General features: G+C 44.2%; 1 protein-coding gene across 2 annotated transcripts in view; it reads left to right on the top strand.

Moving 5' to 3' along the window:
* The first annotated feature begins 3872 nt into the window (after positions 1-3872).
* Positions 3873-26505, top strand: part of EXT2 (exostosin glycosyltransferase 2) — an 85638-nt gene continuing 63005 nt past the window's right edge. Inside the window, exons 1-6 of one of the 2 annotated variants that reach the window (XM_029582929.1) lie at positions 3873-3998; positions 7229-7794; positions 8376-8465; positions 14247-14366; positions 15411-15606; positions 22317-22456. In XM_029582929.1, coding sequence (XP_029438789.1) covers positions 7259-7794; positions 8376-8465; positions 14247-14366; positions 15411-15606; positions 22317-22456 — 1082 coding nt within the window. In that variant the 5' untranslated portion in view covers positions 3873-3998; positions 7229-7258. Of the gene's footprint in view, positions 4014-7228; positions 7795-8375; positions 8466-14246; positions 14367-15410; positions 15607-22316; positions 22457-26505 lie in introns of both variants that reach the window. The other variant, XM_029582928.1, reaches the window with a different exon arrangement.

Raw genomic sequence — 26505 nt, 5'->3', positions numbered from 1 at the left:
AGCATCTTATAATTTGCACATATGTTCAGGCAACCTCCCCCTAACTCATTTTGCAGTGACTTGCTGAAGGGGCTAAGTTATTTGTACAGAGTCAGGTAAAGTAACACAGTAACCACACAAGGTCAAGGGCAAAAGTAACTAAACTAACTCTACTTAGTTACAGTTTTTGTGACAACTCCGTACTGTAACTAGGCACGGGTGACAATAACTTTTACAACCCTTTCAGCTCCACCATTCTGGAGGGGAGAGAAGGCTGAGGTTTGAGGGTGGAGCAGTTTAAAATTAAAATCTAATTTTCCAGCTGGGTTTGGGGGAAAAAGTGACACATCAGCAGCAATAAAGTCAGAGTATGCACAATTCTCAGACCACAATTTATTAATCTGTTAATTATAGTCATTTTCAGGAGCCAAGTCGTGTTCATTCAGCCAGCGTGTGTGACACATGAAAACTGATGATCTTCTGAAGCTGATGTGTGCTTTGTTCAAATACAAATGGGAAGTTGCTTGGGAAAATGAAGCAGTGATTAACAATGCCACCTCGCCTGCTGGGTCTGTATCCCCAATTCACTTCATTCCACCAAAGCAAAACGGGTGGCTCATACTTGCCTCGGCTGGAGCCTGCTGGAGCTGTCTGATTGCGCTCTTCATCCCACAGCCCCCGCTTCTCATGCCAGTCAGAGGTGCTAGCCGAAAGCAGCAGCAGCAGGGTGCCAGCCAAGCCCAGGATGCATTTGCAGATTCTGAAACCATTTGCCCTGTTCAGGCATTCCTTCGGCATCTCTGCAGTCAGGGGATCGCCTTTTCAACTGTGTGAAGCTGTGGCCAGAGCACCTTGGCAAGTCATTGGCAGGATGTCTCTGCCCAGAAGAGCTGAGCATCGCACCGGATCCATTCCAATCTGTTAGCAAAGCAAAAACATAACAAAACACTTCAAATCCCAAACGAAATCCTCACATTCCTGAGCCCAGGTTACAGACCTTTTCGGCAGGGTATTACAATGGGCTATGTTACTGCATTTATGCTACAAACTGTTCCCTGTAAAGGCTTTGCCTATATATTATTGGTTATAAGTTATCTGTAAACCGGCACGATGTGCAAACGGTTGTCGGTATATAAAATCAAATAAATAAATAAAAATAAAATGGAGAAAGTCTCCCAGCACTTTCTGAAAAGGTGAGCTTACAAAGCACAGTGTGCGGTTCCTCAAGCAGTAGGGGAGTAAAAAAAGAACAAAACCCCAAAATGAAACCTTCACATACCTGAAACTGAAAAAAAAAAAGAGGAAATGTGACGCAGCCTGCATATAAATGTAAAGAAAGCCACAAAGAAATGCAAAACAGGTCTTATCTTGTTTCCCCTGCAGGGGACTTCATTTCACCAGGTTCTGTGAAAGGAAAAGGGAATAGATGCTGCTGGAAAACCGCCAGCAGCTCAGCAAAGTAGGGAGCAGTAGGGGAAGCTTTCAGGCTCTGGCACTTTCCTTTTATCTCCCAGGGAAGCCAAAGCCCTGGTTTCAAGCAGCCTTGAAGGCACAGGAAGCTAAAGTGACTTGCCCAAAGTCATGCAGGGGCAAAGGAAGTCTTATGCTCCACATCCACATCTCTGTCATCTCATGCCAGGCAGGAAGGAGAAGGGTACGACAAATGGGGCCCCCCCAAGCTGAAGCCGCCGTCCTTCCAGATCCAGAGGGCAAGGCCAAACAGCTTGGATCTGATGCCGCTGGATCCACCCTGCACTGGAAGGGTGGACCACGTTCCCCTTGATGACTCTCTGAAAGGTTTTAAGCAGAACAGAGATGTCAGTTTCAAGCCCTTATTGCTTCCTCTTCCCAAGGGCTCTTTGCCACCCTGGTAATCATTTATTGTTGAAGGGCGCATGCTGTTTATAGCTGGTGATGCATGCATCACTGGCATGGAGGAATAGCCTAGTGGTTAGAGCAGCAGGCTGGGAAACCAGAAAAGTCTCATTTCAAATCCCACTGCCAATCCTTGTGACCTTAGGCAAGTTGTGTCACCCTCTGCATCAGGTACAAACTAAGGGGCCAATGCAATAAGCCATGTGTAAAATTGTGCATCCAAACTGGGTGCCTGTTTTTTTTTAACATGCGCACAGCCACGTCTCCTTGGCACCTGATGAGGTATGGTAATGTGGTACCACACTAAAAAGGAAGCATTAGGGATCAATTGTGCGTCCCTAGTGCATCCTTGGCATCGGATGCCCAGGAGACATGGCTGAGTGCACAGTCACAGGTTAGGAAAACGGACACTGCTCAAATGAGCATCTATTTGCACAAGCTAGTCACAGTCAAGGCTTTTTTTTTCTTTTCATGTTGCTGCTTTCTGTGGTTCCTCTTGCTTAGTATCGCGATGATACTAAAAGTAGGAGGAACCACACTAAGTAGGAGTTTTTGGTTTTTAGTGAACCTTTGACACTCAGCAAGACACAACGCTAGCTCCAGGGCTGGCATTAAATCTGCCATGTTAAACAGTCTATGTTGGGCGCATGGCAATTTTTTGCATCAGGGTAATAGCCTCATCTACATGGCTTTTACATGTGATGAGCACTATTATCTATGCGTGAGTTTGGATGCGCTAATCCCCTTTTTACATCGGGTGTTAACCTAGTGCATACAAAACACTGGTTAAGCTGTGTTCTAGCCCGAGCGCACGATATTGCATCAGCACCTTAGACTGAAGCCCTCTGGGGACAAGGAAGTGCCCAGAGTATCTTAATGGAGCTTGTCTTCAGCTACTAATGATAAGGCATGAACTAACTAAATAAAATAAAAGGACTTGCAAATTAGCTCCTGATTTCCCTGAAAGGGGCAATGTTACTGAAGTTTCTGCACAGGAACATAAGAAAGCAAGCCCTGACATGTAATTCTGCTTCTCCTTGCATGGTTTGCAGATTACATGTAAAATACATTCCTGAAAGAAGCCCAGATGCCTACAGTCCAAAAAGAAATCTTTCTGTACCTCTACAACCTACGTAATTTGATCTCCATGAACTAATTGTATCCTGTCTTACAATATCTTGGGAGATATTTTGGAGGATTGATTTCTCTATTTTTTTTTCCTATTTATTACCATTAAATATCTCTGTGGCTTTAACCTTGTGATGGTGAAGGCAAGCATTTGATGTGAAAATTCGGCACCCTGATAAGGAAATAAGGGAGTTTGCTCCTCTAAGGTGTGTTGGAGTGCAGCCTTCTGCCACTTCCCCTGTTCTTCCCAAATGCCCAAGATCCTTAGCATTCTCGCTGAGTTACATTCAGAAATGTTATCACAGTGTTGTGGAGTCTGACTGATCTGATTAAAAAAGATGGTCCCTGGCAGAGCTGCCAAGTAAGAGTTCCAGAAGAGAGAAATTTAGGCCAGCGCTGGACTTCTGACAGCCCCATGCAGATGCATTTTGGGACCTGCAGCACTGAACTCAGTGGGCAGAATCAGAGCCTAGAACTGCTGCACCGCCTTGGAATCTACGTCTAAATCACAAGGGACCAAAAGGTCACTCCTGGAACCGGGGGACTTGGCAGCTCTGTAGATTTGGGATGGAGACTGGTAGCCTCTACAATATGGAAGATTACGGCCCTGTAACCTGGCTTGCATTGAGGCAGGGCTGGATGAAGATATGTGAGGCCCAAGATATGTTAAGTTTAAGAGGTCCCATAGCATTACCAAAGCAATGTAAAAGTTGAAATTTAGCAATTTCTTTTGTATTTAGAGGCTGCTCATCCTCACCTGCTTACTAAATGCATCGATGCCACGAGCTGGTGCAGCGAGTCCTCCCGGCCGCCAGGTGTCGCTCCGGGGCCGCGCGCGCTCTATGGTCAGACAGCGCCGCCGCTCTCTCTCTCTCTCTCTCTCTCTGGCTGCGCTCGATGGAGCCGGTGTTGAGGTCACTTCCGGTGTGGGCGCGCTCCGTGCGGGGCCGGACATGGAGCTGTGAGAGCTGCGGGCGGAGGGCACCGGGGGCCTCGCCCAGCGCGGCATTGACGGGGTAACAGGAGAAGAGGTGACGGGGTCTCGGGAGATGCTGGAAGGGATGGGGATGCGGAGCTTGTGGATGATTTACGCCCTTATTCATTGAACCCAGGAGCTGCTGCTGACATTAGAGCACAAGACTAGTTTCCTTTTCCAGATCATTCATAAATATACTAAAAAGCACCTGTACAAGTACAGATCCCTGAGGCACTCCACTGTTTACCTTTCTCCACTGTGAAAACTGAGCATTGAATCCTACTCTCTGTTTCCTGTCTTTAATCAGTTGCAATCCACAATAGGACATCGCCTCCTATCCTGTGACTTTTTATTTTTTTCCAGGAGTCTCTCATTGGGAACTTTGTCAAATGTTTTCTGAAAATCCAAATCGTAATCATGAGAGGTCTAGAACGGGTAGATGTGAATCAGTTATTTACTCTTTCGGATAATAGAAAGACTAGGGGGCACTCCATGAAGTTAGCATGGGGCACATTTAAAACTAATCGGAGAAAGTTCTTTTTCACTCAACGCACAATTAAACTCTGGAATTTGTTGCCAGAGGATGTGGTTAGTGCAGTTAGTATAGCTGTGTTTAAAAAAGGATTGGATAAGTTCTTGGAGGAGAAGTCCATTACCTGCTGTTAAGTTCACTTAGAGAATAGCCACTGCCATTAGCAATGGTTACATGGGATAGACTTAGTTTTTGGGTACTTGCCAGGTTCTTATGGCCTGGATTGGCCACTGTTGGAAACAGGATGCTGGGCTTGATGGACCCTTGGTCTGACCCAGTATGGCATTTTCTTATGTTCTTATGTTCTAACCCCTTCAAAATATGTTGCAGAATGGTTAAGCAAGACTTCCTTTCTGTAAATACATCCTGGCTGTGTCCCATTAAACGATGCCTTTCTATATATTCTGTGATTTTATTCTTTAGAATAGTTTCTATTATTTTTCCTGGCACTGAAGTCAGGCTCACCAGTCTATAGTTTGCCGGATCATATGTGGAGCCCTTTTTAAAGATCAGCATCACATTGGCCACCCTCCAGTCTTCAGGTATAACAGACAATTTAAGTCAGATTACAAATTACTAATAATAGATCTGCAATTTCATTTTTTAGTTCTTTTAGAACTTGTGGGTGTAAACCATCTGGTCCAGGAGTTTATTCTTTAGTTTGTCAATCTGTCTTATTACATTATCCAGGTTCACCATGATTCATTTCAGTTCTTCCAAATTATCACCGTTAAATACCGTTTCTGGCAGAGGTAATTCTCCAACATCATCTTTAGGAAACACAGAAGCAAAGAATTAATTTAGTCTTTCTGCGATGGCCTTATCTTCCCTAAGTTCCCCTGTAAGCTCTCAATCATCTAATGGTCCAACTGACTCCCTCTCAGGATTCCTAATGCAGATAAATGTATAAATGTTTTGAGTTTTTGCCTCTATGCCCAGCTTCTTTTTAAATTCTCTCATTGCCTGCCTTATCAGTGTTTTACATCTAACTTGTCAATGCTTATGCTTTTTCCTTTTCAGTTGTATCCTTTTTCCAATTTTGAAAGATGTTCTTTTTCTTTTTTCCTAACATAGCCTCTTTCACCTCACATTTTAGCCATTCTTGGGCAAGTTTTGTCTGGTGATGCCTGTGACTATTGGTTCGTTATATACATTATGCCAAGTTCCTTCTGACTAACCTTGGTGGGACTAAGAGGATGGGCCAGATTTGATGGTATAAAATATTCCATTGATGAGCAATAACATTTTATTATCTGAATCACTGCCAACAAGTAGAAAAGTAACTTTTTTGAACCTGGAAGTTTTCTCCTGTTCCTTTTGGGTTTCTGTAATGTGCCCCAGCTGTGGCTGTGTCACCATGAACGGTCATATCTAACTTTCTAGGGCATTTCCCTCCTCCTCCTTGTATAACCTAAACATCACAGCACTTATCCTAGATAAGCACTTTGGAACTTGGTGATATGCTTGCATGTGAATCTCATGCATGGGTGTCACAGTTGTGCAGTGACAGAGTCCTTTCCGCATGAGTTGGGAGCACTGCCACCATAGAATCTACAGCAGGACTGATGAACACAAACTGGGTTCATGATTCAAAGCCCAGTCTCTGGCATAGCAATGCTACTTATCCATTAGGCCAGCCCAGAAAAACGCCTTCTTGGTGATACAAGTATGCCAGGTACATTGGTCAGTGGGATGCAGAGGTTTATAATTTTGCGAGATAGCCCAATGTGGGAAGGTTGGACAGCATAGGGTGATATTGTTTCTAAAATTGAAAAAAATAACATAATTTCACTGCTAGCTTCAGAATACAGCAAAGGGGAAAGGGTGCACATTTGTCAGCAGACACTGTGTTTACAGAACAGAGGTTACAGAAGTGGCTTTTGCGGCCTTTCATTTAATTTTGATAAGTACATTTTAGGGTTTCTAGTTCTTTGGCTTGAAGGAAATTAAAGCTGAAAATATTTTTGTGTAAATGAATCACTGACTCTTTTACTGCAGTTTCCTGTTAAAAGCACAAGCAACCTGTCTGCTGCAAAAAGCCAACCACCATCATTGTCTGATATAATTGCTGGCCTTGGTACAGAACATTTTAGGGATGAAAACATTTGCTTGGGGTAGTTTGTGCATAAATGTCTGAAAAATATACTAAGGAGAAAATAACCGAAAAAGAGGTTGTATAAAGTATTGTAAAGAAAAATGTTTTTACTGAATCAATACAAGTTTTAGATCCATTTCTTGTTGAAGGCAAAATCAGATTCAGTTTCCCCTGAAATCATTATCCAGCAGTTTGGCATCTGGCATGCATGTTTTAATTTGGGTTGCTCAGTTGAAATCTTTCTGATACCTGTGGCATGTAAATTGCTTGCTTGACTTGTATATCCCATTATATTGTTCACAATGTTATGATCGTTATATTAGTATAAATGTCGTTAACTTTATTTACTGTAAAAGTTGTTACAAATGTAAACCAGATAGAAGGCTTGTACCAAACTTCAGTATAGAAAAACTCACAAATAAATAAAATAAAAAATAAAATATCCTGGTCTTTGTATCGGGGTTGTCTCCATAAGCAAAGCCTTAAAACTAATTTCAGGTCTGTTATCAGTGAGCTCCACATTATCTCTTTGTAGCAGGGAGATAGATGACATCAGTTTTCTGTTACTTCCTCTGTCATGTGGTATTTCTGTCCAAAGAGGTCCAGCTTTTATATTTAACTAATTTTTTCCCCTTGCTAACAGACGCACAGAGGAGAGAAGGTTTGTTCCATTATGTGTGCGTCTGTCAAGTACAACACTCGGGGTCCTGCCCTTATCCCCAGAATGAAGACTAAGCATCGTATCTATTATATCACTCTCTTCTCCATTGTCTTGCTGGGACTCATTGCCACTGGGGTGTTTCAGTTCTGGCCACATGCTATTGAGTCTTCTAACGAGTGGACTGTAGAAAAGCGCAGCGTGCATGATGTGCCCACGGTGAAGCTGCCGAGGGACAGCCCCATTCCCGAGCGGGGTGACCTCAGTTGCCGCATGCACACCTGCTTTGATGTGTACCGCTGTGGCTTCAACCCCAAAAACAAAATCAAGGTGTACATCTACTCTCTGAAGAAGTATGTGGATGAGTATGGGACACCAGTGAGCAGCACCATCTCCAGGGAGTACAATGAGCTGCTGACTGCCATCTCTGACAGTGACTTCTACACTGATGATATCAACCGGGCCTGCCTCTTCGTGCCTTCCATTGACGTGCTGAATCAGAATACGCTGAGGATAAAGGAGACGGCACAGGCCTTGGCACAGTTATCCAGGTACTGGACCTGCAGGAAGTTTATTTTTACATTTTTCTTTCCATATTTCGTTCTTTTACCTTTGGGCATGATAAGGTGTCTGAGGGACGTTGGAGATGGAACATATTACAGGATTAGTGGGGTGTGAGTATCATGCTGCGGGGCATGTTAGCTTCGGTGACTGGAGTAATATACCTTAGGAGCAGAATTTACTCAGTTCATAATTCCAGCATCTGGTCTGTAATGGCTGACCATCACCAATTAGGCCAAAGCTAGATGCATTGGTTGATGTGTGGGCAGAATCATTACTGGAGTTGGCCTGGTTGTGTTCATGCACAGACCTGGGTGTGTACCCACTACCAACTCCTGTAGGAAAAAAGGATGAAGGTGCTGGCCTGTATGGAAGAGTTAAAAATAGCAGAGAATGTAAAAAACCCGATTAAGAACCTTTCATCTAAGTTCATGCGTAGAATAGTTCTGCCTGTCTGTTGTTTACTCATTTTAAAAGCTGGTGATTGCTGCTGTTGGTGTTAGAAACAATTTCCCGTGCATGATATGAAATAATGCTGAGGAATTCTTTCTTTCTTTTTTAATCTGTGCAGGTGGGATCGGGGCACCAATCACCTGCTCTTTAACATGCTCCCTGGCGGGCCTCCTGACTTCAACACCGCCCTTGATGTTCCCAGGGACAGGTGAGTGTCTCCTCATTAATAGGATGACTTCCCTTGAAACCAAAATCCTGGCATCAGTTTAGGGCTCAAATTGTTGTCCTGATGATCCAAGGGGAATGCGAAACTTAACGGACTTTAGGGAATAGTAGAAACCAGCAGGCCTGCCTTACTTACTCTGTTACCTGTTTGAGCTTCTCTAGGCCTCACTGAAATAGCAACAAGTCCTAGTGAGTTCTTCCAAACCTGTCATCCCTTTCCAAAACTCTGTAGTTTCTGTTTTCTTCCCAGGACATACTAATTACATTTACATATTTATTACTCACTCGATCTAAAATCCTAGGCAAGTTACCACTCATAAAATAATAAAACAGACAGTGTGAACAAGACCTCACTGACTAATCCCCTGTGTAAGATTGTGCCTCTGTACCACAGTCTCAAACACTTGCAGCTGTTGACGTGCTCCATCTAGACTTGAGTAAGGTGCAAGTCCTTACAATGACTGAATTTTTAAATTTGAAGTCATTAAAACTTATTGTCCCCACTTACCACAGTAGGCCATTTCAAGGTGGATTCTGTAAAAGAACATACATAAAAAGTTATAAAATATACATTATACATCACAAAAAGATGACTGCTCACATCATGTGAGCTTTCGGCCTGGCTCTGCCGGAGAAAGAAAGGCTAGTAGAATGCAGAAACCCAAGCCTAGCAGCCATGCTCCAAGTTATAAGCTTGCATGAACAAGTATATTTATTAAATGGATTAGTGCAGTTAGTTGTCTGGTAAAGCGTTCTAGAACCATGGACCCGTAATTGTAAAAGTTCTCTGCCCCGCTAGATCCAAGCATGTGAGCCTAACAGAAGGGATCTCTAACAGGTTTATAAATCCTGACAGCAGAATTAATCCAGCAGTTGACGTCATTGTGCATCACTGCTCATGCCTGGGAAGTCTGAAAGGGATTCAGATATGCCAGAACTAATATTGCGCAGTAGGGGGCAGTCCTGTAGCAGAAGTATTCTTCAGAAAAGAGTTTCTAAAAAGAAAAGGATTTTATGTGGTTGATTTTGTATCTTGAATAAATCTTCCACAAACTGTTTGGCTAAGATGACTGTAGATTAAGAAGACCTACACATAGCAGATTTAAAACAAATAAGTGTTTTGTTTTGTTTTTTTAGTCAACACACAATTAAACTGGAATTTGTTGCTGGAGAATGTGGTCAAAGTTAATAGTATAAATGAGTTTCAAAAGATTTGGGCAGGTTTCTGAAGGACAGATCCAATAACACTTATGAGCTAGACCACCTCCATCATGTGGGAATCTTCAGTGTGACCTGGGCTGGCCTAGCATGGCTAGTGTTATGCACTTTTTTTTGGCATCTCTGTGCTTAGGAAGAAAACATCTCCATCTGCCACATAGATGGACATCACTTGAACAGTAAGGGGACCCCTTTGGTGAATATTACCAATTCAAACAAGCCCTAATCCACCCTCTATTGGTCACTGGGACATTGAGGCCATTATAAATTCCACGGGGCTCAGATGGATGCAGATATTGAAACACGTCACAGTGTCAGGCCGCTGCTGAAGAGTAACTGATGCTCTCGCCTGGAAGATAAGTGTTTTTATCTGGTTTCATGAAAACCAAAACAAACAAAGCAATAGGAGCAAACATTTTGGTGCAGTCAAATAAGATCGCAAACTCTCCAATAAATGAATGCAGTTGGCATCTGACCATGTGAACTCATATCAGATTTTGGTACGAAATTTACTGTAGCATTAATGTTCCAGTGACTGATGGCAGGCACATTTATTATTTATTTTATTAAAAACATTTATATTCCAGCAATTCGCAGATCTTGGTGGATTACAGAAAATCAGACACAATTTGAGATACAAGTCACATAAAACAATAAAAGGAGAATATCTGAGCCACTCCTCCCCTCCCCACACTTCGCCACCGCCTATCTCTGCACTCCCTTTCCCCATCCCTTCCTCGGTTTTCACAGCCCTCAGATTCTGTAGGGAAAGCTAATGTATAAAAATCAAGCTTACGAATTTTACAGAAACAAAGCAAATCTTTTTCATTTGTTAATATAGATGGACATGTCAGGGCTTGGGAGGGTCACCAAGGGAAATCTGAGCAGATCCCAGAAGTCGGTACACTGAAGGGTGTCCTCGTCCTTACAAGCGGAGAATATTCCGGTATTAAACCCTTTCTAAGGCGAGGAATGGAAAGAGCTTGCAGAATCTTCCTGTCTTCGGTCTCAGCTGCGCAGTCTCTCTGTGCAATAAAACGTCAGCTGGAGCGCTTGCTGATTTCTTCGCTCGCGTGTTTGACATCCAATTTCTCTGTGACTGTAGAAGTTGGTGGACTGCTTTCCTGGTGGCCTACAGCGGATGCACAGTGGCCAGTACTGAATTTCTCACTTTGATCTGGTTAAAGGAAGAAAGAGAATCCGTTAACCCAATGAAGAATGCAATCTGCAGGATTGTTCTCCTTTCTATGTGGCAGAGCTCAAGTGCTGAAAACATTTTTCATTTATAATAATAGTAATTGACATCAGAAAAAGATCAACTGCCTCGGATATATCCCAGCTTCTAACCATAGTGTGACACATGTAGGATATTCCTTATCCAGGTCTGCTTGTCTTCCTCCAGCGTACTTCACCCTCCTGGGTAACTGAGCATGCTCGACCCCCTTTTTAGTTAATTCTAGCCCATCTCCCCTTCCCATGTCTAACCGCAAGGTCCCATAAAATCCAAATAGCCACTCTACCAGTATGTGTATTGCCCTAACATCTGGCACCACTGATCGTCATGGCCTTTCTGGACAGAACCTCGCTAAGCCTAAAGCACTCCACCCGATTATAGACCCAGCTATGTGAGCCTCTGCGTTTCTGCTAGGGCTTCGTTATTACTGTATTATCGCCCTGCCAAACCGACCTAGCTGCCAACGTCAGCACCTGTGTTTCCACTGGGATCTCGAGGTCTCGTTCTTCTTGTCCTACATGTGCACCAGGAGGGATCACTGCTAAAATCCAAATGAATAAGGCATACATTACCCTGCAAGGTAGATAAGGTTTATTGTGTGTATAAGGGCGCTTGATTTCTTGTAGGAAACGCTAGTAAAAGTCCTTTAAGCAGTGTTTGGGTGTTTTGTTAATTAGATATGTAATGCATGCACGTGAACGAGTTTATAGCGCTTATAATGTGCTCACTTCTTTTCATGTCCTTATTTGTAATGCCCTGATTTCTTTCTGCACTGCAGGATGCTTATTAGTTCTTTGGCACAAAATTTCAGTGGCATGCAACCATGGTTTGCAACATTCAGTTTAATACTTAACAGTTGTTCCATAGTGAAATAATCAAAGAAAAAACTGTTCTCCTCATCACTGCTCATAAACACATGGCCACCGCCAGGCCAGCTCTAAAGGTCTGAAAACTCACAATTATCTGATGATAATTAAATGAAAATAACATTAATTTTTCCAAGAACTGAATGTGAAATCCCTGCTCTGGCACAAGCGGAGAGCTCACTAATTTCACTCTCTGAAGAATGGTTTTTTAGAGAACCTGTCATCCAAAACACTTCATAAATCCTTTAGTCATTTACAAGATGACAGGAGGTTGATTGAAATATTAGTTCCCACATCCAAGATGATTTTAGCTTGACGAATAAAAGGCAAGAGAAAAAGGAGTGCTCTCATTGGTCAACTAGGATCACATAGCCATGCAAAGCTTTCTAATTTTACAATGTTCTTCTCCACTGATGTGACAGATATTTCAGAAAGAAAGCGAAAGAGACCCAAGGCGGAGAGACACACCCAAACATTAAAACACTACCTAGCTGGTGTGGAAATGGGTGGGACCCTCAGTTGGTTTGTTGATGATGAGCAACCAGGATTGGGTTGTATGCTGTAAAATTCCCTGCTATCGGCTCAGAGATGCTAAACACTGTGAAGAGCCTTTGGTACATCAGACCTGGAGGGTCTGCATTTGATTTTGTGTTGTCTGATTGTATATGCAATCAGGGACTTTGAAAGGATTCAAAAACAGTTTACAGTTCCCGGCAAAACTTCACATATTGGCACCAAGGGAAGATGCATTTTTTTGACCACTTAGTTGCCGCAAAGATCTTTATCGAATTGATATAACTGCTCATACCCGCAGGAGTTTCGGGCGGATTGGAAGACAGGACGCATTTCTCTTCCTCTCTTTTTTTTTTTTTTTTTTTTGTTGGTTGAGAGAATCTATAACTGGAGTAACTAAGACCCAACACGAAATTAGGAAAGAAACTAAAGTGTCCAGAGATTGGTGCCCAAATGAAAGAGAGCGGAGTCTGCGTGGGTTTTTCTACTAGGGCAGGCGGCCACGCTGGAGGTGACTGCCTTGTAGCAGAGGCGATCTAGACTGGCGGGAAGATACGTTCGTCATGGTTTTCATTAGAGGTTAATGGAGCATGAATGCTGTCGGCATGGGCTTTCTTCTAGACTGGCGGGAAGATACGTTCGTCATGGTTTTCATTAGCGGTTAATGGAGCATGAATGCTGTCGGCATGGGCTTTCTTCTAGACTGGCGGGAAGATACGTTCGTCATGATTTTCATTAGAGGTTAATGGAGCATGAATACTGTCGGCATGGGCTTTCTTCTAGACTGGCGGGAAGATACGTTCGTCATGGTTTACATTAGAGGTCAATGGAGCACGAATGCTGTTGGCATGGGCTTTCTTCTAGACTGGCGGGAAGATACGTTCGTCATGATTTTCATTAGAGGTTAATGGAGCATGAATACTGTCGGCATGGGCTTTCTTCTAGACTGGCGGGAAGATACGTTCGTCATGGTTTTCATTAGAGGTTAATGGAGCACGAATGCTGTCGGCATGGGCTTTCGTCTTTGGGGCCCTCTAGATAGAGAGAAGGCACGTGAGCGGGAAGCGACAAGGACACTTTTCATTTGACCACGTGGGAGAATTTTGGCCTATACGAAGGCTCTTTCCTTCACACAGTCAACCTTTATATTCTATACGGGAAGGAGGAGTGATACTTCGGGGGGTTAAACTAAAGAGGTCTGTAAGTCTTGCATGTACCACAGTTTGCTTTAAGAAAACTTTACTGTGTTACAAAGAAGTTGCGGGAGAGGGCGGGTGTGAGACCTGACCCCCCCTCCTCCCATCATTATGTTTTTATTCCCCCTTCTCCCCCCTGCTCTGCTGACCATTTTCTGACCCCGATGAGGCCCATATCTAAGGTAATTTCTTGTCGGTGCAGCTTTCTTGATTGGGCGACAGCTCGGTCCACCCTGGGGAGGTTGGATACCACCCTTGTCTTACCCTGTTTTGCTGATAACCGAGCTCCCTGCCGGGAGCTAGAGGGATTCTGATACTGAGAGCAGCGATGACATGAGTGGAAGCCGGATGCTGCCTTGGCTGTGCAGCGCCTCTCCGGGGTGACTGCTCCTGAAGAACAGAGTAGGAAAAGGGGACCCTATTTGAACTTCCTGCATGAGCCACGTTAACTCCCAACTTTGTCATCTCCACTGTAAATGGAATTTGATGGAAGAGGAAAACCTGGAAATATTTTCGTGACTCTGGTTTGCTGGGTTCTGGAGGCATTTTCTTGCCATGTGCATGACATTATGTTGCTATTGCATTGCTGGAGATATAGGAAGTAACTTGTTTAAGGTTGCATAGTGAGGGAGCATGGACGATGCATTTTATCCTCAGATTTTAAAGCAAAGTGTTTGCAAGCTGACATTTCAGGCCCAGCGAGGCTAACACTGTCTCCTCGTCTCTGTGTTTTGCAGAGCTCTGTTAGCAGGAGGAGGGTTCTCCACGTGGACCTATCGGCAGGGATATGATGTGAGCGTCCCAGTTTACAGCCCGCTTTCTGCAGAGGTGGTGGACATGCCTGAGAGAGCCCCAGGGTAAGGCACATTGTGCTGAAAATAATGCAGCGCGTACCCTGCCTTCAGAAAAGCTTGAGCAAAGGCTTCAGTAGGCTTGGCCTGCAATGAGTGCATCAGAAGAAGGTGCTAAGCAGGCTTGAACGTGGGGGATAGGTTACAGGTTGTCAGAGCCATGGGGAGATGGGGAGGCCAGGAAGATTTGCAACCTTCTTGTCTCCTCATGGATCTGTCTCACTCTTCTCTGGCTCTTATATTTATTTCACTGGCTTTTTTCCTTTTATTTCTTTTCTCTCTCTCCCACCTTTCCTCTTCTGTCTTTATTGCTAGTAACGCAAACCCTTTCTACTTCCCTCTCTCCTGCCTCCCTTTCCTTTTGTGTTGGGCTGGGGAACAACAAGCTCAGTCCCACCTTGGCCCTTTTAGTGTGTGTGATGGGGAGGGGGGAGTGGTAGCTGCTCTCAGACAGTGGGAGACGTTCCTGGGATGAAGCTGCGTTGTCATGGCAGCCAAGCAGCCGTCCTCATGCCTCCATACCCAGCATGGATTGCCCTTGATGGTAAAATGGCCAGGGGACAGAAGGGAAGGTTTGCCTGACAGATAATTCATGCATTAATCAGAGACGATGAGATTAACAGCACCAATATCAGGAGACGACACTTTCGTGTCTTTTACTTTCTCCAGCCAGGTGTACTGGAGTTAAGGTGTCCAAACCCACCTACAGGGCCACTCTCTCATTTGTGGGTTAAAAAAAATGGAAGAAACTTAAAAATTGACCTTTTCTACTCCATCCTTCCAAATAGTTCATCTGAGCCCATGTACCGCAGTGCATCGTTCAACTCTCCCATGATCCAAAATGTCTCATCAAAGAGATGCGGAGAGAGTCTTCTGTCAGTCACGGCATTAAAGCGAGCCTTGGCAGACTCAGCAGGACTCCAGGGCCGAGATGTTAGCTCTGTCCTCTGTCTCCTTTTGCTGTTGTGAATGATGACCCCAGGGAGCTACAGACTAAGGGATGATAGGATTGGCGGGTGGCTGCTTACCTTTCTTGCCGTTGCTCTTTAGTCTCCGCAGGTACTTCCTTGTTTCATCCCAGACAGGGCTGCACCCCGAGTACCGCTCCGACCTGGAGACACTTCAAGCAGAGAATGGAGAGTCCGTATTGATCCTGGACAAATGCACAAATCTCTCAGAAGGCCTCTCTCCTGTACGCAAACGCTGTCAAAAGAACCAGGTTTTCGATTATCCTCAGCTGCTCCAGGTATTGCAGCTTGCATTGCGTAAAGCTTGAACGCCTGTATCCTGGTCTTAGCAATGCCTTTCAGACAGTTCCTTGTACATCTCTGTGTGCACAGCTCTGTTCCTTTAGTGAGTATTTGCTGCTCCTACCACACTACGTGCTCTGATAGCAGTAATTAGTGACAGTTGAAGGGCAGTTGTTGGATAAATATTTACTCTGCAGTGAAGCTGGGTTTGGTTGCAGTGTCTGATCATTGGTCTTGCAATCAGGTAGATTCTTGAGGTTTTCACAGACTATTGTAAGTTATATTTATGTAATGTCATGTATGTCAGTGAATCTGTATGGTCCTAGTGTCCCCTCTCCAAGGAGCTTAATTTGAAAACAGGGCTGTTAAATGACTTGCACTTGGTCACAGAGTGAGGCGTGGATGGTGGCATGGGATCATGTTTGCCGCTCTGGGCTTTAACGACTATACTGATGGATATAATTCATTTCATGAAATGTTCAGTGCTTCTCCTTTTCTGTTCCTCCTGAAAGGAAGTGATTGCAGTGCCCTGTGCACAGTAGGTAAATGCCTGGTAAGATATTGATGCCTTAGTGCTTCCCAAGGTTAGATAAATAGTAAGGGGGTAACCTTACTCACTGTTCTGAAGGCCAAACTTGAGCTGTGGAAACGTTGCTAGCCTTGGTCCAGTGCCACGAGTAGCTTAGTGGATTCATTCCCCCAACCCTCCCATCCTATGAGGCAGTGATGGACTCATGCCGGTGCCTCTCTGAATCTCTATCTTCCTGGTACATCACCAGCGTTTTACAGGTAGAGGCAGGTAACTGCGTGTTTTGTCAGCTTACGCTTAAATTTTTATGCGCATAGATTTTGGGCGCCTAGGCGGGATGCAGGGAGGTGCACGGACAGCCCGTGCGCCTGGCTTTACCTGTATTCTGTGCTTAATAGGTTGTGCGCAGAGCTGACGCATTGCGCGTACTAACATACTAGGGAGGGCAATATGGCATGCACACAGATGTGTGCAAGATGGTGACGCCGCGGCCTACCATGCAGTGTGCCGACCAAGCCTAAAGCAGGACCTAGCTCAACCCGCTCGGAAGCTCACTTCCTCTTACCCCCACGGGATCAGGAATGTCGTCGGTACAGCACGCTGAGCTGGAGGAGGTCATAGTGAAAACCCCTCCAAATGTCTCCGAATTGGGAGGTAAATCTTCTCTCTTCTTTTTTTTTTTAATTTTTTTACTTACCTGGGCTCAGCACTTACTGGCTGCGTACAGATGAGGTCTCCGGCTGCGGTGGGAGAGGGTTTTGGCCGTCACTGCCGCACTCAGCTTCCTGCACCCGCTGCCTTTCAGCTGCTTAAGTAGCAGAGTCATTGCCGGGAACCGGCTACCGGACCAAGGCCCACCTCTGAGGGACCTCGGAAATCACCTCAGGAATTCTCAGCTGGGGGAAGGACTTTTAGGTATCAATTTTTTTCTCCAATTTAAATGTAGAATTTCTCCTTCCAAGAAGTACAGCAGTCCCCATAGGGAGAGGTACATCTACCGTCTGCTGGAGACAGAGAAATACTGAAGGGCTGAGGTCACTGCAGGGGTGTATCTAGGGTGACGTCAGCTTTGAAATCTGACTCCGTCTCCATCTGCTGGCAGGGGAGCACATAACCCATTGGTCCTGGCTACATGCTAGGAAAACAAAATTATCAAATAAGTAATTTCTCCATCTGTGCATATTAGAAAACCCCATGCACTTTTTTCTGTGTACGCACGATCATAATTCCTCTCTTATCCTTTATTTATACATGCACACACTTTCTTTTAGGCTCTGTGTCCCACACACACACACAGCATTGACCATAGGCAAAATTGTTTTGGGACAGCAGTGTTCCCATATGTTTTTGAGCTGTGAAATAAGTTGGCATGTGCAGAGATTTTTAAAATAGTTTCCCTTCCTGAGTCCTGAATCTCCCTTTGGAATGTCTGGCTGATAACAACCATGATGTGAGGAGAAGTATTTATAGAAAGTTTTTGTCTAGACTGGAAAACTGGAGATCTGGGCAGCTGAGCTCGTGTCCACATCTGGACATTTCTCCCCTCTCTTGCAGTGTGGCTAACCAGTGATCGACTGGATTTGTGTGGGTGTCCCCTCTTCCCCTGTGGATTTCTCCGACGTTGGGAGCTTTCAGGCTCGCTCTTTCTCTCTCTTGGTCATTTCTTCTCTGCAGCTGGAGGAGCGTCTAATTGTTAAAAGCATTTCCTGTTCATAGGGCTCAGTTTGGCTGAAATTTTGCACGCTTCTCATATGGCAGCCAGTTTCACAGCTTTTGTCAGGGAGGAGGTAACTCGGGGTCACCAGGATTCTGTAAAATCATTTCAGAGCTGCCGTGTACCTTCATTCTGACACCACGGTGGCTATAGAAAAGCTGCACCCCTTGAACATGTTTTACAGTTTGTTGTGTCCGTGCATCAGACTTGTGTGCATTCAGCTGAATCATTTTTTCCCCCGTTCAGCACTCCCTACGTCACACCTTTTAGGGCCAAAAATATTTTGCTGGGGAGGGGGGGGAGTGCATACATATTCAGTTGGATTTCATTTTTCCCCAAGTCACGGTTCCAGCTGTGAGTCTGCTGGGATAGGTGATTTGTCAATATTCGATCAGTCAGGTTCCCTGGGAACATTGATGGCACTGCAAGCCATGCCACAGATTTCTGACTGGGTCAGTCCAGGATGTTTTACTTCTTAGCCACTTCCTCCAGGGTAATTTGGGCTCCACTTCCTGTCCTTGTCACCCTAAGAAATACCTCTGTCCCTTCCGATTCGAAGCATCTCTGTAACATGACGCTGCCACCACCGTGGGGTTCTCTGCAGGATGTGCTGGGTTGGGTTTGCGCCAAATGCAATGCTTTGCTTTCAGGCCAAAATGTTTTTCATCAGACCTCAGTACGTGTTGCCATATGGTTATGGTATCTCTTTAAACGGGACTCAAGTTGGCCTTGCCAGATTTGTGGCGTGATTCTTGGAAACCTAGCGTGCTTTCAAAGTTGCCCTTACCCTCTTGGTTGCCTCCCTCATCAGGCTCCTCCTTGCTCAGTCACCCAGTTTGCAGGGAAAGCTGATATAGGCAGGGTCCACTTAATAAATGTCCTGTGATGAATACGTGCAGTTCTTTTGTATCCATTCCAGATCTGTGCCTCCGTTCTTTTAACTGCTCCTTGGTGCTCATGGTTGGATGTTTGCTTTGAAATGCACACGCGCAACCGCTGAATGTATCTTGTCTTCAGGTGACTCTGTATAATTTAATACAGATGGAGCCAGTTCACATCTTGTGTGCTTTATTAACCAGAGATTTAAGTATTTAGGATTGTTACAGAAGCACAAGCGGGAAGGATCATTTATTCAACCAAGCTATTGCATGTTTTGTTTTTCCTTCATTTTCTAAGAAGTTCTGGAATAAATTTTTATTTGGCAGTTTTGGGATAGGATGTGTGGATTCAGGGAACAAACAATGGCTTAATGTGTTTTACTTCCAGGGTATTCGGCAACAGGTGGTGAACATTTTGGAAGGGGGTGTAGATTTTCCATAACCACTATAAGTATCATGTCTGTGAGATTAAGTCTAGCAAAACATCCTTCTTGGCCCCTATTTGCTTGCTTCAAAGTACCTGGGATCTCTTTTGTACAGGAGAAAAGGCTGGGATGTACAGGCCAGTTCTTCTGACTTCTGTGGTGAACAGACTAATAGAACAGAGGTTAGTGCAGTTTTGGAATTCAGTGGATTGGAAGATCTGAGGCAGCTTGGTTTTACGAGAGGTAAATCTTGTCAGACGAATCTGATCAATTTCTTTGATTGGGTGCTAGAGAGTTGGATCAAGGGAGATCACTTGGATTTCAGCGAGGCCTTTCACATGGTTCCAAACAGAAGACTTATAAATAAAACTGGGTAGTGGTGAATGGATTGGGAGGGGGTTGTTACTAGTGGGTGGGCCTCAGGGATCGGTCCTTGGACCGGTTCTTTTCAGCATTTTTGTAAGCGACATAACAGAGGGGTTGTCGGGAAAGGTTTGTCTTTTTGCTTATGATACCGAAATCTGTAATGGTGAGCAGCCAAGAAGGAATGGAAAACATGAGGAGGTGATCTAATGAAGTTTGAGGAATGGTCAAAGATCTTGCAGCTAAGATTTAATGCTAAATAATGCAGAGTAATGCATTTAGGAGGCAAAAACCCAAGGGAAAGGTTCAGTATTGGAGGTGAAATTCTTCTGAGCACAAAGGAAGAGCAGGATCTGGTGGTGGTTGTATCTGATGATTTTAAGATGGCCAAACAGGTGGATAAAGTGATGGTGAAAGCCAGAAAGATGCTTGGCTGCATAGGGAGAGGGATGGTCAGCAGAAAAAGGGAGGTGACATTGCCCCTGTATAGGTCCCTGCTGAGACCTCACTTGGGATACTGATATAAACAGCATGGAGTCGGTCCAGAGGGAGGTCACTAAAATAGTCAGTAGCCTTCCTTCTAAAGCATATGATGATAGACTTAAAGATCTAAACATGTACACCCTAGAGGACAGGGAAGATATGATAGAGACATTCAAATATCTCCAAGGTTTCCATGCACAGGAGGTGAGCCTTTTTCAATGGAAAGGAGGCTCTAGAACGAGGGATCATGAGATGAGGTTGCAAGGGGGTAGCAGTAATCATAGGAAATATTTCTTTACAGAGAGGGTGGTGAATGTGAGGAACAGCCTCCCAGTGGAAGTAGTGGAGACTAAAACAGTCTCTGAAGGAAGTGATGAGCATTATATTGCTGAATGAATTGGACGGATGAGCAGACTGGTTAGGCCCCGAGCTCTTTTTCTGCTGTCGTATTTCTCTGTTTCTATTCTCTCTTTCTTGAAAGCTCTGCATTGCTCGGGCTATGATTACTCTCTGAGTCAGTCTTATTTAAAAGAAGACCGCTTGCTGTGCTACAGTTCTGAATTAGCAAAAAAAGAAAAGCAACACATTTTCCGAGTGAAGGACTAGGATTCGGGCGGGGGGGGGGGGGGGGGGGGTGTTAAGCTTTGTGGTATTTCCTCCAGGAACAAGAAGGTTGGGTGCGATGAAGCTCTGGTGGGCTTTCAATCTAACCGACAAGTTCACAGAATAGGTCGTGGCAGTAAGAATTGCATGGACCGGTCAGACACCAGTATGGAGGTGATGGCTCTTGTGATGCTCTTGGCAAGGTATTGCTTGAAGGGCCACAATCAGAATGAGGCAGGTTGCCAGGTGAAGTCTTGCAGGCTCACTTACCCAGTTCTTACTTTGGATTCTGAAACCTTTTCCCATTTGTGTTGTCACTGCTGTTGTGGGGCAGATCTGAACACGAGTGCTTGTTAGAAAGTATTTGCCATGGTGCTTCAAGGGCGCACAGTCGCTGATGCATTGCCACAGCAGTAATAATCGCATAGCCTTTGCCAGTCTACAGGATGCAGAGCTGCGTGTCTAGCGCAGCATAGAAATAACAGGTAGCAGTAGGTGGCTGAAAAGGGCACTTGTGTCTAGGCTTCAGATAGACTTGCTAGCTTTCTCTCCAGCGGTGGCTGGAACCTCGTAGTGCAGGGTTGTATAATCACATTTTCTGAGCACTGAACATGAAACCAAACTGCCTTTGGGATGCCCCTCAGCATTAACTATTTCTAGGGCTGTTGGTGGGACTGCTTTGGCATAGGGGAGAGTTGTTTGCAGAGGGAGTAGGCCTGGCACAGAGTAGTAAATTACAGTGGTTGGCACAGGGGCATGGGGAAGGCCCAGGCCCGAGAGCATTGTGCATTGATGCTGAGATTGGTTGTTTGGCACAGATGGCTGTAAATTCTGGAGACTCTTTCTGAATCTCATCTCTGCCATTCATTGCCTGATCTTTTAGGTAGCCTTGTAATGTTTTGTGTTTGCTTTCCTGATCATATATGTGATATTGTGATTGGCTATGAACAGTGCTTTCTCACTAAGCTGACCACAAGTCACAGCAGTGTCTGCTTTTTGTCACTGCCTTGCCAGTGCAGTCTGTGCTGCAGGACACTTGTACAAATGGTAACAAGATAATTCAGTTTGCACTTTAATGCTATAATTTATTTACTATTTATTTACTATTTTTCTATACCGGCTTTCAAGACAGGAGTCACATCAAACCGGTTTACATTTAACAGGGTGTGCAATATACGGAGAACTCGAGCAACTATAACTGGTGCATGATTAAAGGAATTGCAGTTACAATAAAACAAGGGAAGTACACAACTGGGAGCAGAGGAAGAAGAAAAGAGAGATTAACTGACAGCAAATTATTTACAGCGATTATTTACAGAGATGCATTTATTTATTTATTTTGGATTCTTATATACCAACATTCTTGTATGATATACAAATCATATCGGTTTACAATACAACAGAACAATCGCGGCAGAGGCGTTACATTGAAACATAAAAACATAGCGTCTAGTAACATATAATATACTACAATCGAACAATCATTGCTAAGGCGTAACTTGAACCTTAGTGTTTAAAAGAATATAAGTATGCAAACATATGTACAAATGCTAATATAGCATAATGGTAATTATAATATAGCATAATGAGATGCAAAATGAATTCCAATCTGGTAGAAATGAAATCGTGAATGAGGTTGATGACAGGGTGTTGGTGTTGGTGAATGGTGTATAATGCCTTTATGCCATGCCTTTGTGATTGACCTGAACAGGAAGCCACGTTCTGCCTGGTGCTCCGCGGGGCTCGCATGGGACAGGCGACTCTCAGCGATGTGCTGCAGGCTGGCTGCGTTCCTGTGGTCGTTGCAGACTCCTACATTCTGCCCTTCTCTGAGGTCCTTGACTGGAAGAGGTGTGTACCCCAGGGCTCTGATCCTGCTTTTGGAGATGCTGTTTTACTTTTCTTTGTGCCTGGGGAAAGCACTGAACAGAACAAGCCGTTTGTATCCAGCAATGTACAGTATTTAGTCTGCAGTTCTTTTAGTAGTTGTGCTGGCCTGAGCGATCAGTGCAACTTGGGGAAGTAACAGTAAATCTTACACAGGGGGGAGATACTAGTGTAACACCTTATGTCCAGAGACACTCCCGAGTTACAGCAAGATGTGTGCGGGCATCACTAGAAAGAAAGTGGCACATAAGGGCTTATTCAGGGTCAGACAAAACAAGCAGAATTTGGAAGAGAACGATGTAACTAAGGCATGTGAGAGAGTTTTATTTATTGACTGCATTATCTAAAATTCTAAGCAGTTTACATAATTACATTCATAATCAAAATGTAAAATTGCTAAAAAGAAAACCCCATAAATAAACATAACCCCCCCCCCCCCCCAGATGACCACTAAATAAAACAATGAATGAAATAACCATGCTAAAAGAATAAGCCAGCATACAAAACATGGAGGTAAGCCAGCAACAAGATAAAAGATAGCAAAAGGTAAGCAAAAATTACCTAAAACCCTTGACATAAATCCAGCAGTGAAAAGCTGAAACAAAAGCCTAGCTCAGATATTAAAACAAATGCCTTGAAGCAGGTCTCCTTCCATGAAAGTTCTGGAGCAAAGGGTCCGCAACTCCATAATCAGTCCTGGGTTCCACAAGCTTAACCTCATGCCCTGTAGGAGCGTCCAGCGGATCTGAAGTTCCTTTTAGTGCAATAGATTTTTAACAATGAAGAAATACCAAAAGGTGCAGTATAATTTAAAGCCTTGATGCAGATTCTGCTTTGATATTTTGCACTGACTCGGGGAGCTTAAGTTCGAAGCTTTGACCTGTCCTCTGCTAGCAGTGTCTTTCCGAGTCCCTTCTCCCAAATCTTCACGTGCAGTATACAGAGAGGTACAGAGCACCTTAAGGGCCTCAGTCACTGCTCTCATTCTGCAAAGACCTTGATGAATCCAGCCTTAAATAGGCTCTAGGGAAACCTCATCTGATGTTTGTTGTATTATGTTGCTGAACTATTGAATTGTATTTCATGAATTGTACTTTTATTGATTGTAAGCTGTTTTGGATTCTTAACAATCCTTGCGTTCTAACTATTTTGAATCACTTGCAAATGTGATCATCTCACTCATTGCTCATTTTTCTAGATTAATATTGTTAAACAGTGCTTGTCCCAATATAGATCCCTATGGCATTCCACCATTCATAAGAGCCTAAGAATTGCCATACTGGGTCACTCCAAGGGTCTATCAAGCCCAGTATCCTGTTTCTGACAGTGGCCAATCCAGGACACAAGTACCTGGCAAAATCCCAGACAGTAGATAGATCCCATGCTGCTAGCACCCAGGGTTAAGTAGTGGCTTTTCCCAAGTATACCGGCAATATATTCCAGAGCTTAATTGTGCATTGAGTGAAAAAGAATTTTCTATGATTTGTTTTAGATGTGTTGCTTATTAACTTTATGGAGTATCCCCTAGACTTTATATTTTTCGAAAGAATAAATAACAAATTTGCATTTACTGCTCTATTCCACTCATGATTTTAAAGACCTCTATCATATCCCCCCTCAGCCGTCTCTACTCCAAGCTCTACTCCCATAGGGGAGCTGTTCCATTCCCTTTATCATTTTGGTTGCCCTTCTCTGTACCTTCTCCATCACAATTATATCTTTTTTGAGATGCAGCGACCAAAATTGCACTCAGTACTCAAGGTGCAATCTCACCATGGAGCGATATAGAGGCATTATGACATTTTCCGTTTTATTCACCATTCCCTTCCTAATAATTCCTAACATTCTGTTTGCTTTTTTGATCGCCATATTACACTGAGCCAACGATTTCAATGTATTCTCCACTATGACGCCTAGATCATTTTTCCTGGGTGGTAACTCCTAGTATGGAACCTAAAATCATTAATTTCCCTATGTGCATCACGTTGTCCTTCTCCATACCATATTTCATATTTCATATATCATATTTCATCTGCCATTTGAATGCCTAGTCTCTGTCTTGCAAGGTACTCAGTCTGCAAATTTTCACAATATGCTTGTGATTTAACAACTTGGGGCCCGAAATTTAAAGATGGCCGTTCAAGTAACTTAGTCGGATGTGAGTTATCCAGCTAAGTTACAAGGGATATTCACTGACATGGCTATGCTGCTGAATATTCGTGGACAAGCTGCTACTTATTTATTTATTTATTTAAATTCTTTTACTATACCGATACTCAAGACGAGGTCTTATCATACCGGTTTACAATGGAACTGGGGGAAACCAATTAACAATCTAGAAGGTAAAGTTACATTAAACAGGGAGCGCAAAACAAGGGAGATGGAAGACAGGAAAGATTTTAAACGATAACAACTGGAGAGTGATAAAATAGTCAACGAAAAACAATAGAGTCGTGAGACATAAACAGATTGTTCAGTTCGGCATCCTTAGCCGGATAAGTTATACCCAGCTAAGGTAAACCTGCTCATTGGCAGGTATAACCTGCATAACTTATCCTTCTAAGGCTGAATGTTGCTACTTAGCCAGATGAATTATCTGCCTAAACAGCGCCGCCCTGATCTGCCTATATCATGCTGGGTAAGTCCTACTTATCCGGTTATCGGGGGCTGAACGCTCTTTCAGTATCAGCCCTTGGAATAATTTAGTATTGCCTGCAGATGTAATCATCTCTCACTGAAAAGCAGCATTCCCAGTACAGATCCCTTGAGGCACTCCACGGAGAACTGATCTTTTAGGCCTGCTCTTTTTCCTATCTTTTAACCAGTTTGCAGTCCATAACAGGGCTGTTACGTTTGCTGGTCACGGGATCATCCCACGACCGGCGGCACTCACCGCTAGACCCTGGCAAGCGCTGCAAATACCGACAATCGAGGCTCGCGGAATGGCGCCTTTTGATGTCACCGCAGCAGGAAGCAGGGCTGTCGGTGTGATCTAATGACGTTGTGCATCTGGATTTAAAGGCCTCAGCTGTGTGCTCTGCCCTGCCTCAGCAAAGGCTCGTTCTGCTTGTTAGCAGTGTGCGTTTCTCTTCCTTGCCTCGTCCAAGCCTGCCTTCCAGCTTTACCTCGCCTAACTATGCCTCATCCAGCCTTGCCTTGCCCTGCCCTGACCAGCATTAAGTGACTGGTGCCTCTCTCTTGTCTGCCTGCCTTGTCCTTGTCCTCGGAGTCTTGCTTGTTCATTTTGTCCTGTCTTGGCCTGACCTCTGCCTTGGACTTGCCCTTGCTTGCTGCCTGGATCTGACTTTTCCTTGAATTCTGACTTTGCCCTGCCTGCCCTGACTCTTGGTCCATCCCTGGACTCTCTCTTGCTTTGCCTTCAGGACCCACCTAAGTCCCGCTAGCCCCTGAAACCTGCAGGGAATGGAGCTGGTATAGACAAAGCTCCCGCTTGTCCCAGACCAAGGCATGCTTGCCAGCTGCCGGCAAGGGCCTAGCAGGCACACCTACTAGGCTGCACCAACCTTGCCATAGCACAAGGGCTCACATTCGTCACAAGGACATCGCCTCCTATCCTGTGGAATTTTAATTTTCTCAGGAGTCTGTCATGGGGACTGTCAGACGCCTTCTGAAAATCCCAATATACCATATCCACTGCATCTCCGTTATCCATATGTTTCTTAGCCCCTTCAAAAACTTGTAGCATATTGGTGAGGCAAAATTTCCCTTGGGTAAATCCATGCTGGCTGTGTCCCATTAAACTGTGTCTTTCTAAATGCTCTGTGATTTTGATCTTTAGAATAGGTTCTAAGATTTATTTCGGCACTGAAGTCAGGCTCTCCGGTCTATAGTTTCCAGGATCACCCCGGAGCCCTTTTTAATGATTGGTGTTATATCGGCCACCCTCCAAGCTTCAGGTACAAAAGACTATTTTAATGGTAGGTTACAAATTACCAGTAATAGATCTGCAGTTTTATTTTGAATTCTTTCATGTGGTCCAGGCGACTGTGAGT

This window comes from Rhinatrema bivittatum, chromosome 17, assembly GCF_901001135.1.
Source record: "Rhinatrema bivittatum chromosome 17, aRhiBiv1.1, whole genome shotgun sequence".
NCBI classification, from domain to species: Eukaryota; Metazoa; Chordata; class Amphibia; order Gymnophiona; family Rhinatrematidae; genus Rhinatrema; species Rhinatrema bivittatum.
This window is presented reverse-complemented; position numbering and strand designations above follow the sequence as displayed.